We start from the raw sequence: 17206 nt of genomic DNA on the forward strand, positions 1-17206 counted from the left end.
AAAAGGTTTTAAATGTAGAGAACAGACTGGGTATGTCTGTATACGCCCCCTAAAGCCTTGTACACATGGAGGCAGTTCTGTTGCCCAGCAGGAATCGGTACTCAATCCCTGGAGAAACAGTGCAGTGCTGACACTGTACAGATGCATCACTAGCCTCCAGGCTAGCTAAGCGCCTGTTGCTGTGGGTGGTGGGGGGAGAAGGAGCGGCTTCCTGCAGACAGGTGAGTGGAGAGAACAATGCAGTTTCTGGCAGGCTGGAATTTTAGCGGACGTCGTGGGGCTGTTGGTATACATTCGATTCTTGCCGAGGCAGTCTTTAGTCTTTATTGGCCACCACATTCGAGTCCATTCCAGCATATGTAAGTAGCTTAAGGGTGCCCACTAATGATACAATGTTACAACTTTATTGTAGTATGAGAAACTACATAAAGTATCCATACAAAGTATATTCACTCAGTTTACCCCTCTACTAAATACATTTTGTAAAACTATACAGTTCAGATTGTACTATTATGATGGGTTTACTTTAAGCCAAGTACACAAATCCAATTTTGATTGGCCAATTTTACCACCTCCATAGAGTATGAGGGCCAACAGATAATAAATGCTTTGAACAGTGCCTGGCGTCTCCTCCTGTATGTTGTATAATAACTATACACGACATGAGGAGAATAAGATGTTGACACTAGAGCAAGCGGTGGGTGGAGAGACGATGAAGCACAGAGCTAGATTCTGTCCGGAAGGTGAGAGAGAAGCTATACTCTGCATTATAGACTGGGCTGGGGGAGCAAAGGAGGGGAGGGCCACTAACACCACCAGGGAAGCTATATGGGGGGCCTCTAACACCACTAGGGAAGCTAAATGAAGGAGGGGATCAATAAACACCACCAGCGAAGTAATATGGGAGGGGGCACAAAACACCCTTGAGAAAGCTATATTGAGAAGGGAGGGGGAAAACTACTACATACCAGGAATCTATATTAGGGGAAGCACTTAAAGAGAAACCGTAACCAAGAACTGAACTTCACTCAATCAGTAGTTGATACCCCCTTTCCCACGAGAAATCTTTTCCTTTTCACAAACGGATCATCAGGGGGCTCTGTATGGCTGATATTGTGGTGAAACCCCTCCCACAGTGTGATGTCAGGATCCTGGTTCTGACATCACACTGTGGGAGCCTTGTTGCATTGTGGGAAATCACAGCTGTTTACAACTGTCAAAAAAGCAAGCAGCATCTCCTTCCACTGACATCACCTGCCAGCAGTGAAAATGTCACCATGTGATAAATGTTAGAATGTAAATCAGGGAGAGGAAAGAGTTTACAAAGGGTAAACACTGACCAAATCATTTATACATAATTATTGTCAAAATGATGCACTTTTTTATTACATTATTTTCACTGGAGTTCCTCTTTAAAGAGGATCTGTAACATCAAAAGATCCCCTGGGGGGTACTCACCTCGGGTGGGGGAAGCCTCCGGATCCTAATGAGGCTTCCCACGCCGTCCTCTGTCCCACGGGGGTCTCGCTGCAGCCCTCCGTACAAGATGACGTCATTATTTACCTTCCCGACTCCTGCGCAGGCGCTCTGACGGCTGTCGGCTCCGAACTACACGGAAATGCCCGATCGCCGTCAAGTTTCCGGCGCCTGCGCAGTACAGCGGACCCGACTGAGATCGGGTATTTCCGTGTAGTTCGGAGCGGAAAGCAGCCACAGCGCCCCCGCTGGAGCCATCAAGGGTAAATATTGATTTTACGGTCGGGTCTGTCGCCAGCTGTTCGGAGGGCTGCAGCAAGACCCCCGTGGGACAGAGGACGGCGTGGGAAGCCTCATTAGGATCCGGAGGCTTCCCCCACCCGAGGTGAGTACCCCCCAGGGGATGTTTTTGAGGTTACAGAGTCTCTTTAAAGGAACCCTATGCGGTGGCAAAAAAAGTAAACTAAACTTACCTGGGGCTTCCTCCAGCCCACCATAGCCAGCGAGGTTCCCCAACATCCTCTTGGCCCCTTCCACAGTCCCGTTGGTGGCTCCAGTAATGCGGTGACTTCGAGTGAAGTTGTGTGTGCGCGCCGCTGCCGCGCACCCATCGCATCATCAAGCCTGTGTTCGTAAGAGTCCTGTGGATGCGCAGTTCAATCTTTAGAGAACCAAGCATGGGCAGGACTCTTACAGTGACAGGTGTGATGGTGCGGAGGCACGCACACGTGACTCCGTCCGACGTCATTGCATTACCAGAGCCGCCAGCGGGACCGCGGAAGGGGCCAGAAGATGAGGGGGGACCTCGTGGGCTATGGTGGGTTGGAGGAAGCCCCAGGTAAATCCAATTTTCTTTTTTGCCACCTCTCAGGGTCCCTTTAAATGATATAGGAGGTGAAAAAAATAATATTTGATTTACTTACCTGGGGCTTCCTCAGCCCATAAAAGCCTGTGTGTCCCTCGCTGCAAATCTGCTCTCTGCCAGTCAGTCTCTTGGGGTCCCCTCCGTAGCGGCCGCCGACCCAGCTGGGTCAGTGGCTTATATGCAAGTGCATGGATGCACTGCTCATGGTCGCGTCCCCCTGGCCAGGAGCGTTCTGCGCAGGTGCAATGACCGCGAGTGGTGCATCTGCACACATGCGCAGAACCTGTTGACTCGGGTCGGCGCCTGCTACGAAGGGTACCCCAGGAGACTTGCTGAGAGCAGTGCTGTGGCGAGGGACACATTGGCTTCCAGGGGTTGGAGGAAGCCCCAGGTAAGTAAATCTAAAATGATTTTCTTCACCTCATGTACCCTTTAACAATTCCAGGGAAGCTATATGCTATATGGGTGGAGGGGAACTAAAACAAATGCACATTCCCTAGGTACTATATCCATTCCAACGTAACAACGTATTCATGTTAAGAATGAACCTACAGTCCCTATCTTGTTTGTTAACTGGGGATTACCAGTACATCTAAAAAAAAATAAGTTCCTTAGAGCAGTTTTTATTCAACATAATTGTATGAAAAATTGAAGTAAAACTAGAGCAGTACCCCAATTTTGTGTGCAGTTGTTGATAAATTTGCTCCATTGTCTTAAAGGGAACCTTAACTCTTGCAAAAAAAAAAAAAGAAGTTGCGGGAATGCATGCAAAGGTACGCGTTGGGGGCCACCCAAACGCCCAAAATCGAAACTAGCTGACAGCAGGGGACTGGAGGAGACGTGACTGATGTTATTATTATTTTTTTATTTTTAGCATTAATATTGCGCCGACATATTACGCAGCGCTGTACAGTGTATATATATATATATATATATATATATATATATATATATATATATATATTGTCTTTTCACTAACTGTCCCTCAAAGGAGCTCACAATCTAATCCCAACCATTGCCATATGTCTATATCAGGGGTCTCAAACTCGCGGCCCGCGGGCCATTTGCGGCCCTCGATACAATATTTTGTGGCCCCAGAGCTTGTAGGGGCCCCCAGTGGCTACAAGAGGGAAAAAAAAATTCAAATCGGCCTTATAGTTTTTGAGAAAATCGATTTTAAAGTTGCAAAGGAAAAAAATACACATTTAAAAACCCGCCGACTTTAATGGTTAATAGCAAATCCACCTTAAATGCTAGAAACCCTAAATTTGCAGGATATGTTAAGGAGATCATTAGGAATAAGAGGAAAAAACAATTTTTCAAAAAGACCTTATAGTATTTGAGAAAATCGATTTTAAAGTTTCGAAGGAAAATAGTATACTTTTAAATGCGGTAAATGTCACTTTTAGTAGCAAGCCTAACGGTAGTGTATTTTACATGTATCAAAAGAAAGAGCAATACATTTCCTGACAGGGTTTCCAGGGGGTCCATACGCAGCCGCAGCGCTTTGGCCAGGGATTGCTATACAGCCGCAATATGGCTGTATGAAGATTCCTGGCATTTTTTCCTATTTCCCAATTTTTTTTCTATGTTTAGAGTGTGGGAATTTTTTTTTAAAATTATGTGGGGTCCCCCCTCCTGAAACTTTTTAACCCCTTGTCCCCCATGCAGGCTGGGGTAGCCAGAATGTGGAGCTCTGACCGATTGGGGCTCCACACCCTGACTATACCAGCTGCAAAAAAGGTCCCTTAATGCCGATTTTTGTTCCAGGGTATCTGTTGGGGGGGGGGGCAGGTTTATTTTGCTCTGGGGCCCCATTGTTGCTTAAACCGGCCCTGCCTGCCGGCAAAAGAGACACGGAAGCGAACTATATTTGCCCATTTTACCTTATAGTTCGCTTCAGTGCTCCAAAGTAATCCGCCGCATCCCCACCGCTAAACAAGGGCTGCAGACCCCCAAAACCCCCGCGCAAATATCCACGACTGCGCTGAGGGGCAGAGCTTCCAGCTGTAGCCCTGCCCCTCCTGACGTCAATCGCCGAATGGATCGCCGCCTCTCCCCCGCCCCTCTCTGTGAAGGAAGAGTGAGAGGGGCGGGCGATCCGCCGCGATTGACGTCAGGAGGGGCAGAGCTGAAGCTGAAAGCTCTGCCCCTTCCAGGAAATGCCGGCGGATTGCCCCCGGGGCGATTTGGGGGCTCTGCAGCCCTCGTTTTGCGGCGGGGACACGTGAACTCCCTTATGTGGCCCAGCCTCATCCTGACTTTGCCTCCTGCGGCCCCCGGGTAAATTGAGTTTGAGACCCCTGGTCTATATTATGTAGTGTTGAGGGCACAGGATGGCTGCAGGGGGCTGGTAGATGCTCCAGGTAAGTGAAACTTTTTTTTGTTGTTTTTTTTTTGTTGCAAGAGTGAAGGTTCCCTTTAACCACTTGAGGACCGCGGTGTTAAACCCCCCTGGTGACCAGGCCATTTGTACTTAATTGGGCCACTGCAGCTTTAAGGCAAAGCTGCAGGGCCATACAACACAGCACACAAGTGATTTCCGCCCCCCACCCCCCCTTTTTCCCTCCACTAACAGAACTCTCTATTGGTGGGGTCTGATCGCTTCCCATGTTTATTTTTTTATGTAAATATTTTTTAAATAAAAAAACATTTCTTTAAATGTTTTCCCTTCCCCAGTCAGCCAATCATTGCGATCAGCGGTGATAGGCTTCTGCCGTTCAACCACGATCAGCCCTGGTAATAGGCTGAGTTGGATCCAGTCTGGGTCTTCTGCGCATGCGCGCACTGAACCTATTACCAGGGCTGATCGCGGCTGAATGGCAGACTGCGGGAGGTCGGCGTGGAACTCAGATGGATGTATGCTGCAGTAGAAAGCTGCAGGTATCAAATTTTCTTTTTACAGCTCTGGTGGTTTTTTAAGGATGGGGCTAAAGATTCTGGAACAAATATATTATAGGTGGGATGTGGGTGTTCAGATAACCCCACTTATAGACATGTCTATAAATTGAAGAAACCCCAGGGCTGCACAGGAGGCACAAAAGGCACAGTAAGGAACCACAAACTTTTTGATAAATGAGGAGCTACGGAGAAGAAGAACTATGGATTAGTAGTCGACCTTTACGACATAGCTGTTGCCCAGAGCAACCAATCAGAATCTTTGATCTTGGCATTTCCTCCAGTTCATGCATATTTACCAACTCTAGAGTGAGAAAGATTTGAACAAATGAATCCAAAAGTGTTCAGCAAATTTTCTTTAGGGCTTCTTCACACTTGTACCTTCCTGTTCATGCTTGTATTATACTGTATAAAAATGCTCCTTAGTTAAAATTCCATTTATTTTCATGACTAGTTCACATATATGCTCAGCAGATATTAGTAAATGTTGTATGCTACACTGACATTTTATACTTTTGTTCTTCTCATTTTGCAGATAAAGGCTGAACTGGTAAATATGTCGCTTATTACACTGCAGCTAGGCCAGTGTGGAAACCAAATTGGTTATGAGTTGTTCAGTCTTATATACAATGACCTCCATAGCAATGGGCTGTGTTCTAAGAAAGAAAATGAACATTACCAGACAGTTTCCAAGGAAAGGTTCTTCAATGAGACTGAAGCCGGAGGTAATTTAGTTTTTAAGCTTTGTAAATACTTTAAAAATCTTGCTTTTACTGTACTGAGTCAATTATTTGTATTGCAGAATTAGTGAGCAGGGCCGTTCTGCTTGACATGGAACCCAAAGTCATTACTCAAACTATTTCATTGGCAGCCCAATCTGGAAAATGGACGTATGATGATAAGTCACATTTTTCACAAAAGCAAGGATCTGGAAACAACTGGGCACACGGGTATGGCATATTTATTATTGTTGCAGGTTTCAGTCATGAGAAAAAGAAAGTACACCCTCTTCCAATCCTATTATTTACATATCAGGGCTTTATATATATCTCCTATACTATAAAACCTGTGTCGCTGCATCCAGCGTTTGTCCTTGTGTCCCTGTTATTTGCCTACTGCGCATGTACGCAGTAACGGACACGGAAAGCTGTACAGGACCAGGGAGCGAGGTGGGCGGGTGCAGCGGGCGCGCGCATGGGCACTGGCAGCGGCAAAAAAAAAGACCTAGATATATATTTGGACTCTTAATGTATTTACAGGGGCGTAACTATATAGTGGTGCCCCCTCCCCTCCTAACCTGCATCAATGTCATGGGAGGGGCACAACCCTCGCTGTTATGGGGGGAGGGCGGAAGCTTGAGGGGCCTGGTCCTGTGGATATGTAGGGTGGCCGTGTACAAGGGCTATGCAGCCAGCCAATCATTATGCTTCTTCGGGCCCACGTCATGTATCGGGAAAAGAAGCTGCAAAGTGATTGGCTGGCTGCTTGCCACTTTTACGCTGAAGGGGAGTGAGGGCCTGTTTCCACTACACGCAGATTCTGCATGCAGAAAACTGACTCCAATGAATGCCTATGGGCCTGTTTTCACTGAACGCGATTTTTCTGATGCAGATTTCCCATAGGCATTAATTGGAGTCAGTTTTCTGCATGCAGAATCTGCATGTAGTGGAAACAGGCCCTGAAAAGGACCTGTATCACCGCTAGGGCTGATCAATGAGATGCAAATACTTCTGAGTTTATGTAAATACATGCAGCTTGAAAATGGGCCAATCAATTTAAACTTTGGATTTAAATTGATTGGTCCATTTTCAAACTGCATATATTTGCATACAAATTTTCATCAGCTTGGAAATATTTGCATCTCATTGATCATCCCTAATAGCCGCTGGGAACAGGTAATGTATAAAACTCTACTGCTGCTCTGCATACCCACAGGACTGGGCCTTTCAAGCTTCCGTGCCCCCGCTCCTCCCCTCACGACAGCGAGGGTTGCTGGGGGCCATTGTATTTAAACTTAAGCTCAGCTGTAGTGATAGATAATGAGATGCTTATAATTCTTGTTGATGCTAACTTTATGCAGATTTATGCAGCTTTACAACCTGCATAATCAAATTTTTTGCATCAATTTGGAATTTTACACTGACTATTCCTACTCAGATGAAAACCAGATTTCACTGTGTCGTTATTTAACAAAAATGAACTTGAAGTAATCATTTTTTTTGTAGAACTTTACTAGTTTCTCAGTTTGTTGTGGAGGAATTGTGGCTAAGTCTTCTTTACAGCATTGCTTCAGTCTATTGAGGTTTGTGGGTATTCACATTTTCCCAGCTCCTGCCAAGCATTTCAATCAGGTTGAAGTCTGGACATTAGTTTGACAATTGTAACTGATTGTCTCTTCCTTTCAGTGAATTTTTTTGTAGATTTGCTAGTGTGCTTGGGATCATTGTTCTTTTGCATGACCCAAGCTTTAGCTATTGCACGTGTGGTCCATGTAACTTTAGAATGCTGAGAAGTTTGTGGCTGCCTCAATGGCTGCAAAGTGCCCAGGTGAAAAGTACCCTTAGAAGTTTTCTAAATAATTCTGTTGTAAATTATTATTTTATAAAGAGTTATTTTTCTGTTTGACTCTACTTTGTCCTATAGTAAAAATTCAGAAAGAGGCAAGGCACGTTTATTGTATAAGAACCATAGTAACCAGTCTATTTGCTGTGAGGACAGTAGAAGATGTTTACTGTTTTATGATTTTTATGAAGGTTTTTTTTTTGCAAGTTATGTTTACATATGCCTTTCATTTCAGTTACTGCATACATGGACCAAAACATCAAGACCTTGTCATGGACTTGGTCAGAAAGCAAGTAGAAAAATGTGATCGATTAGGTGGTTTCTTCAACATAATGAGTATGGCTGGTGGCACTGGCTCTGGTATGGGAACCTTTGTGACAAAATGTTTACGAGATGATTATCCTAAGTCACTGCTACTCAATGAAGTAATTTGGCCCTATGGGACCGGAGAGGTATGTGAAACCATGAGATTGTGAACAAAATTTAAAGGCAAACTCCACCTCTGTTATAGAAACTCAGTAATTTTTGACTACCTTTGTACATTATAAGGATTATTGGGAAACACTATTTCAGCTTGATTACTTTGTTTTTATGTGTATATAAAATACAGCATTGTGAAAGTGTTTCTAAATGAAACTGATGGAAGTGTCAACATTTGCTGTAAGTCATTGGACTAGTCCAGACATTGAAGATGAGTACTGAAGGCTTCTGTCCTGCGTAGCTGCCGTAATTACATTTGCAGCAAGATGGTATTTTCTGGACAGTCTCGTCGTAAGAGTACTCCGGAGTGGTCTTGCCAAAGCAATTAACACTTACTTTCAGTTAGTTGAGGAAATTATTAGCGGGCTGCAGATTGAAAAGGAAGGATCATTTTAAGTAACATTAAATTGCAAAGACTTTGCAGTACCAATCTATTTATATGACTATTTTATTACTAAATTCTCTTTAAAAGACTGTGCTTAATCTAGTTATACGCCCATTCACAGTGGGACGTTATTGTCCTGCGTTATAAAGTCCTTATAGCGCAGGGTAACGCACTGTAATGTTAAGCCTATGCAAAATTCACAGTGCAATGTTAACGTCGCGTTGTAAATGTTGCGTTATGGTAACTCACTGCCTGCAGTGCGTTACCTCTAAACGTAGACGTTAAACAAATACAGAGAGGCATACTATTCATTGCCTGTATGCTCCACTGTATCTATTGTATGTCACGGTAATGTAGCGTTCAAGTGCGTTACCACTTTTTTTTTGCGTTGTAATGCTGCGATGCGACTTTAACGTCGCATTACAATGCAACGTCCCACTGTGACAAGTGGTCCCTGTTAGTGCTGTAGTGTGATAAAGCGGACACCAGAGAGCTAGTAAAGGTTTTTAATTTAGTGGATCTCCTCCTTTATGTAACATCAGTGTGGTGGAAAACTACCAGCACTTGCTAGAATAACCCCACAGATGTGAGATCCTCGTCTGATCAGACTGTAAATGGATGGATGGTTTGAGTCATGTACTACCTTTAGGCTTCTTGCACACAGGGACGTTACAGGCGCACGTTAGTGCAGCCTGTAACGCTCCCCCAATGCACAGCAATGCAACACAAGTGGGCTGTTCACACTGCACACGTTGCGTTACATTGTAACGCAGCAAAGTGCTGCATGCTGTGCGTTCTACGCGGCTAAGCCGTGTTAGACTGTTTGCACATGCTCAGTCATATTGGGGAGGAGGGGAGAGCGGACGGGCACATGGTTAATTAATATTCACTGCACTCAGTGACGTGCATTGTTTACTTCCTGGAGTGGCCGCTCTGTGTGGTGATTGGCCGGGCGGGACCACGTGATGCCGCATGCGTCCAAGAGTACGCATCACGGCATCACGGACGCCAGAGTGACCTGCACAACGCGGCTCACTCCGACGTCCACACCAGAGAGCACCAGGCGTTGCGTTAGGGGCACGTTATGTGCCCTATAACGTCCCCTAAATGCAACGTCCTGGTGTGTAACTAGCCTTAAAGTTATGAGTAATTGAGTTAAAGGGATACTGTAGGGGGGTCGGGGGGAAAATGAGTTGAACTTACCCGGGGCTTCTAATGGTCCCCCGCAGGCATCCTGTGCCCGTGCAGCCACTCACCGATGCTCCGGCCCCGCCTCCAGTTCACTTCTGGAATTTCAGACTTTAAAGTTTGAAAACCACTACGCCTGCGTTTCCGTGTCCTCGCTTCCCCTGATGTCACCAGGGGCGCACGGCAGAGGCACAGACCATACTGGGCCTGCGCAGTACGCTCCTGGTGATATCAGCAGGAGCGAGGACATGGCAACGCAGGCGCAGTGGTTTTCAGACTTTAAAGTCTGAAATTCCAGAAGTGAACCGGAGGCGGGTCCGGAGCAACAGTGAGTGGCTGCGCGGGCACAGGATGTCTGCGGGGGACCATTAGAAGCCCCGGGTAACTTCAACTCATTTTCCCCCGACCCCCCCCCCTACAGTATCCCTTTAAATATGAATGTAGATTACGAAAGCTCCCATAGGTTGTTTTTTTTCTCAACACTCAACCTTATAAAGAAACTTGTAGCATTAATAAATTAGAAGACTGAAGTGTGATGGTTATATTGCAGAAGTAGGAAAGAAAAGGTAACAGCAAACATTTAGAATACAGAAGGGGCTGCAAAGATGTACCTGTTCTCCTAGAAAGCCGTAGTAGTTACGTCAATGGCTGATCATCTAATGGGGCTTTATAGTGAGAGTCAGATTTATCTTCTTCAATGGGAGGAAAATGAGGAAAGTGGGGCACTCCCCTTTTAGTGTAAACCGACAATTGATTGCAGTGTGACAGAAAGCAAACTGATACTCCACCACAGCCTGTATCTCTCTTTACCGTCAATGGACGTGTGCTCCGTAATAAAGCTTGAAAGAGAACACATCAATTCTTGTAGCAAAAAGACAAAGCATGTGCACCATCCATCTTATATCATTGCTGATTTATTGTGACTATAGTGAAACCATGGTGATCGATCGAGAGATTGAACATACATAAAATTACCTGTATGTTGTGTTGCAGGTTGCCTGGCGGGGAGGTGGTGGTGGGCCTAGCGGCAACCATTTCATGTCCAGCCGGACGCTTGGTCACGCTGTGTTCCACAGCAATGATATAGGACGGATAGTGCACATGTTTTTGTCTTTTTGCGATCAGATTTATCTTAGGCAGCCCGTTTTGCATTTTTTAGGTTCCAAATGTTCTTTTGTTTTCGTTTTTATGCTAATTTTAGCATTGCAATTTTTCCGTGCATACCAATAAAGTTCATTCACATTAAATTGTATGTCATTGACTTGCATTGTATATGAATCGCATGTCCAGTAGAGGGAAAAAAAAAAGCATACACTTAGGCTATCTTTATTTCTACAGAAAATTGTCATATGAAAATTCGCACAACAAATGTGATGCCATTGACTTGTATTAGATGTTGAACGCAAATTTACAAAAACTCAAATCGCATGCAAATTTTGTTATGTGTGAAAGGGGCCCACAGATCACAGGTCACATAGGACGAAGTCTTAAGGAACTGTGGTCACGGGAAGGCAGGAAGGATAAAAAAGAAGGCATAAGAAAGAGAGGCTATTGCTATGAGCAAGAGGAGGTTGCTATAGTGCAGAGGGACAATACAACCCATCCCTGGGATAGGGACAGATGCCAAATTAATGGGAATGGGTGGAAAAGCATACCCTGTGCACACCTCCAGTTATTATTAATGGAAGGGATGCTGCACACGGAGGTGGGGGGTTGTGGCCCCTTGTAGCAAAATTGTAAATTCAGAACATGATTTGGTGATTTACAAATCCTTTAACTTTAATGCATTTGATAAAAGTTCAGTGAAAATGTATGAAAACAAAACAGAAAAATTCAGCTGTGAATCAAATTGTGGAATTGTGCCAGTATGACAGAATGCATACAACACATTGTTCTCCTTCTTGCCCTGCCTACTAACTCCATCGTGCGCCACAGTGACCCCCAACCCCCACATCCATGGAGATAGTACATATTAGGGACATGTCAGTGTTCATGCTCCAGTCTCACTGGCAGTATCAAGCTCAATCCTGACAGGCAACATTAATAGAGAATGCATATACACCTTAATGCTGCAGTTTGACTGCAGAGATACTGCGATTTAGAGCCATGGATTGTTAACACTTACAATAATAAAAAAACAAAACAGAACACAAGATCATTGTAAAGTAAACCAGAGGCAAAGAGAGCAAGAGGATTTTTACTTACCTGGGGCTTCTCCCCTGTAGTCTGTCAGCTCCCTCAATGTAAGTCCAGTCTGCTGTATTGCTGTGAAGTCTGTGATCCAGCCGGGTTGCAGGCCACTATGCGCACACTGTTCTCGGGCTGCACTCCTCACCCATTATGCTCCCGTGTCTCAGGGCATTAGTCTTTACCAGCTACGCAAAATACTCGGGTGGGGGGGGGGGATCATTGGGGAGTCGCTCAGTCAGGACTGCACATTCACAGCCATTCATGACTAAGCCAGATTGCAGGCTTCAACAGCCTTGAAAACTGCACAATGGAGGGGACCGCCAGGACTTCGGGGGAGCTGATGGACTACAGAGAACTGGAAGAAGCCCCTGGTAAGTAAAATCATTTTGTTCCCTTCATCTCAGATACACTTTAAAGGACAACTGCATTGAGAGTGATAGGGAGGCTGCCATATTTATTTCTTTTTAAAGAGACTCTGAAGTCTCATTAAAATCAAGTTTTTATATTAAAAATGTCTTTAACATGATTGCCCTAACTAAAATGCCGCATCCCTGCGGCTGAAATCTAACTAAATCCCCCCTAACTCCCCCTTACAAAATCCACGACTTTCTTGGTCGTGGAGTTTGCTTCCCTGTGCGCTTCCATGAGAGGCAAAGCTTTCAGCTGCAGCTCTGCCTCTACATGCGTCTATCAGTGCGTATCTCCGCCTCTCCCCCACCCCTCTCAGTGAAGGAAGACTGAGAGGTGCGGGCGGAGGCGACGTTACATGCTGATAGACACGTGTAGAGGCAGAGCTGCAGCTAAAAGCTCTGCCTCTCGCAGAAGTGCTCCCCACAGTGTGCCCTGGTTAGTTTGGGGGGATTTAGCTAGATTTCAGCAGTGGGGATGCAGTGTTTTAGTTAGGGCAATCATGTTAAAGACATTTTTAATATAAAAACTTGATTTTAATGAGACTTCCGAGTCTCTTTAAACAATACCAGTATCCTGGCAGCCCTGCTGATATATTTGGCTGTAGTAGTGTCTGCATAACAACTTTATCTTGTCAGATTTGACAAAAATGTCAGAAAAAAAGGATCTTCTGCATGTTTGTTCAGGGTGTATGGCTAAATGTATTCAAATCAGAGGATCAGCAGGGCTGACAGTAAACTGGTATTGCTTAAAAGGAGATAAATATGGCAGCCTCCAGATCCATATTGCTTCAGTTGTCCTTTAAGTAGGATTACTTAGGACACATTTTATGTCATCATGCTACAAGTCATTTCAGACACCCTTTAATGATTACTGTCCCTCAGTCGCTAGAGGTTCCAGTTTTTTGTTCTAATTCTAAAAGCAGAGGATTTAAGAATTGGCATTTGCCTATTTATGTAATTGCCACATTGACATCAACATGAAAATATCTTTTTATCTTAGGTTATTGTTCAAAATTACAACTCTGTCCTGACTCTTTCTCACCTTTATCAAAATTCGGATGCTCTGCTGGTCCATGAGAATGATGTCATTCACAAAATCTGCTCACGACTAATGAACATTAAGCACATTTCCTTCACGGATGTCAACAAAGTCATTGCACACCAGTTAGGTAGTGTGTTGCAGCCTGCATACGCAGAAGAGGAATCCTTGCATTATAGCAGAAATCCATTTGGTAAATATTGTTTCCATTGTTTTACCTGATGTCAATAGGTATACAGTGAACTTGGCTGGGAAATAAAACTCTTTAGTGAACTTCCAGTAGATTCTCTGTTAGGGTTAAAGTATACTTCACAGCATGTTTTTAATGATTATAGTGTGTTCTTTATATAGGATGGTGTCATCTGCTGCTATTTTCTATGGGGAAAAAAACGGTACTTTTCCGTTAGCCGGACGCACCCAGCAGGTGACGCAAATTACATTAATACTTCACGTAACAAAAGTGTGAATGTAACCAATTGTATCCGGCAGGTGGCACTAATTACATTAACACTTCACGTAACAAAAGTGTTAATGTAACCGATTGTATTGTGTTTGAAGTGGCCGTCTCGCTGAGGCCAAATGTATTGTAAAAAGTAAGTTAATGGAATTAACATGAAGCCGGCGGCAATGTAACAGATGAAGCCGCCGGCTTCGGCTCTCGCTCTCCTCCCCCTTGCCCTCTCTTTCTCCTATACAATACTGGCCAGCCGGCGGGGATATGCGTGTCCCCCCAGAGTCGTTTGTCGTGGCAGGGTATCCTGGTCCCCACCAGCATTCAGTGGTGTATAGGTGCTCTGCACATAGCCCTATTTCAGCTATGGTCTATGGTAGAACCCTGCATAATAAAGTTTCTCAAATCCAGTTCCATCCAAATCTCATATCATCAAAAGCTGCACATGGTAAAAGGCTATCAATTCTGTGCAGCATTTCATACAAACCAGGAAGTTGCAAGACTTTGGAGCCCATATGCGATTAACTTTTTCTTCTGAGTTTTTTTTCTTTCTTTTTAAAATAACACTTCAGCTATTGAAAAGGTACCAAAAAGTAGATGAAAAAGTACTATAAAAATAGTTTTGAGTATTTTCTCGCTTACTGGTGTTTTAAAAAGCATTTACTTTCAAGGTGTTAAAATATCACCTGGGAGAAAACTCAGGAGAAAAAGTTGATTGCATACAGGCCTGCTTTTTCAAAGTGTGCACAAAGTGATTCTGCCACTGCTCTGAGGTATGGGTGGGACAGCTGGAATGAGGAAATACATTAAAGGGAGAACTACATAGGAGCTAACTGCAGCTATAAAGAGGCACTGTATAGTACTTCTATATGCCAATATCTCTCTTTAATAATGCTTCTAACATGGAGATTAAACTCAGTAAGGCCTCTTTCACACCTAAAACCGCAAGCGTTTTTCTGGGGTTTTTTTTCTTCCTTTCGTGCGCTTTTTTTTCCCCTCCCGGCGCTCCACTGCACGTTGCATTTCTGGTAAAAGCGCTTTTTCTAAGAGCTTTTCTAGAGGGGTTTTGTAATTCGCTCCCTGACACAAGTGAACTCTGTGACCCGGAAAATAATAAATACAATGTATTTATTCTTAAAAATGCAAATGCAATCACTGCACAAAGCACTTTTGTAAGCGTTTTGCCTATACCGTGCATTATAGCAAATAGCCCCAAAAATGGTATAGGCACCGCTTTGCCGACCGCAAAACGGGCGCAACTCGCTAATATGAACCACAAGCGTTTTATGGGCGATTTTGAAAATCGCCTGCGCTTGAAAAAAAGGCAAAAACACCCTTAATGTGAACAATCCCTAAAGGAGAGAATCATCGGGAAACCACTCCCCCCTCTTGATCAAATCTTCAACTCAAGACTGCGCTCCAGGGCTCAGAAAATAGCTAATGATCCGTCCCACCCAGGCTTTCGCTTCTTCAGCAGACTCCCTTTAGGCCGGAGATTCCGATCCATCTACACCAGGACCACAAGGCACAGGAACAGCTTCTTCCCCTCAGCCGTTAACTACCTGAACTCTTGAACTCTAAACCTGATCGCATGGAAGCATATTGCTATGTAAATATGTTCAAGGCGACCAATTGCTGGAACTGTATCTTGTATTGCTGATGCTTGCATGTAGTTGTATTGTATGTCCTGTTCTTTTTCTTTTTCTTCACACTTGCCCTGTACTTGCCAAAACCAATTCCGGGCACGGCCCAGTCGTGCTTGGCGAAATAAAAGATTCTGATTCTGAGGTATTTCTGGGACTTGAAGTCCCACAAAGCTGAAGAAGCTCCCCCTTCATCATCGCCAAATTTCATCCAGTTTACATGTGATGTTGCAGGGCATTCTGTATACACATCTACTGTGCTTTTACCCAAATGCATTTTTATATAATATCTGCATTAGAGCTTACATAAAAAATCCTCATTTGTGTTTTTGTAGAGGATAGCCATCTCTAGTATTCTGACTAGCTAGCCTTCTGCAACCAAAGATAAATTGTTACACCATGGTAAAAATGCTTAATTTTATGTATGCTTACCAATCAGATCAGTTTAAAATTTTACAATGACTGAAACAGTGAAGTGAAAATTGCAAGGAGATCATTGAAACACAAAGCTTTGATGGTCCTAGAAATTCTTGTAATTATGTCCTTCTAATATCTGGTAGATAACAGGTCTGTTAAATGATGCTGTAGTGAGAGGCGTATGTGTTAGTATGCGCTGGTGAGTTGGGCGCAGGGTGAGCCGAATGACTGCTCAACCTGCTGCTGCTCAAATTCGTGGTGTTGTTAAAGGATACCAGATGTCAAATTAGTATCAGAAACGGGGGAGCAGGCATATACTCTTACCTGTTCTAATGCCTGTCGCTCCCCCGTTCTCCTCTCTGCCCCCCCACATTATGCCTAAAAGCCTCCCGAGACCCTCTTCCGGGTCGCCGGAGTCATGCTTTACTGCACAGGTGCTGGCCGGGCTTTGTGCATCCTACAGCATGGAGGGAGAAGTAATTTGGGGTCCGGAAACCCTGAATTAACCTAGCATAGAATCCGCACTATAGCATTAGTGCTATAGCGGCTCCCAGGTCAGGCGTGCATCTAAACTGCCTGCTTCATAGTGAGAGGAATATGGAGGCTGCCATATTTTTCTTTTTAAATAATGCCTAATGCCTGGCTCTCCTGTTTATCCTGTGCCTCCAGTACTCTCGACCACTGACCTGGAACGAGTGTGCAGATCAGGTGCTCTGACTAAGGCTTGACCACACTAACCGCATGCTTCTTTCAGGTGTGTCATCCAGACATTATTGCCGCCAAAAGATCAGCAGGGCAGCCAGAAACTGGCGTTGTCTAAAAGGAAATACATGTGGCAGCCTCCGTATTCCTGTCACTACAGACAGTCAAACTTACAGTGACCCTATTTTGTCTCGTCTGCAAGTTGAAGTAAGGACTTTAAATATAGAATTCCATTCATAGCTGTCCTAAAATATGTCATGCCCTGTCAGAAAGCACTACTTTTCCCATGGTTAAAAGGCTTTCACAGTGGACACTAGATAGCTGTGCAGCTGGCTTTTCAGAGAATTTTTATCCTAGTTAATGTAGCCTCTATCTAACTTCAGCACACAGTCTGGAAAAAGCTGTAAACCATTGTTGTGTTTTTCAATACAGATGTTGCAATCTGAAAGCACATGAAACTCTATTTTCCATTAACACTTATTTGTGTTTTTTTTAATAGA

The 17206-nt window shown here is 44.3% G+C and overlaps 1 protein-coding gene across 1 annotated transcript in view; it reads left to right on the plus strand.

The window, feature by feature from the left end:
• Positions 1-17206, plus strand: part of TUBD1 (tubulin delta 1) — a 33006-nt gene that overhangs the window by 934 nt on the left and 14866 nt on the right. Inside the window, exons 2-5 of the mRNA XM_068268756.1 lie at positions 5775-5964; positions 6042-6189; positions 8037-8253; positions 13455-13686. Of these exons, the coding sequence (XP_068124857.1) occupies positions 5796-5964; positions 6042-6189; positions 8037-8253; positions 13455-13686 (766 nt within the window). The 5' untranslated portion in view covers positions 5775-5795. The remainder of the gene's footprint in view (positions 1-5774; positions 5965-6041; positions 6190-8036; positions 8254-13454; positions 13687-17206) is intronic.

Source organism: Hyperolius riggenbachi, chromosome 2, assembly GCF_040937935.1.
Source record: "Hyperolius riggenbachi isolate aHypRig1 chromosome 2, aHypRig1.pri, whole genome shotgun sequence".
Taxonomy (NCBI): Eukaryota; Metazoa; Chordata; class Amphibia; order Anura; family Hyperoliidae; genus Hyperolius; species Hyperolius riggenbachi.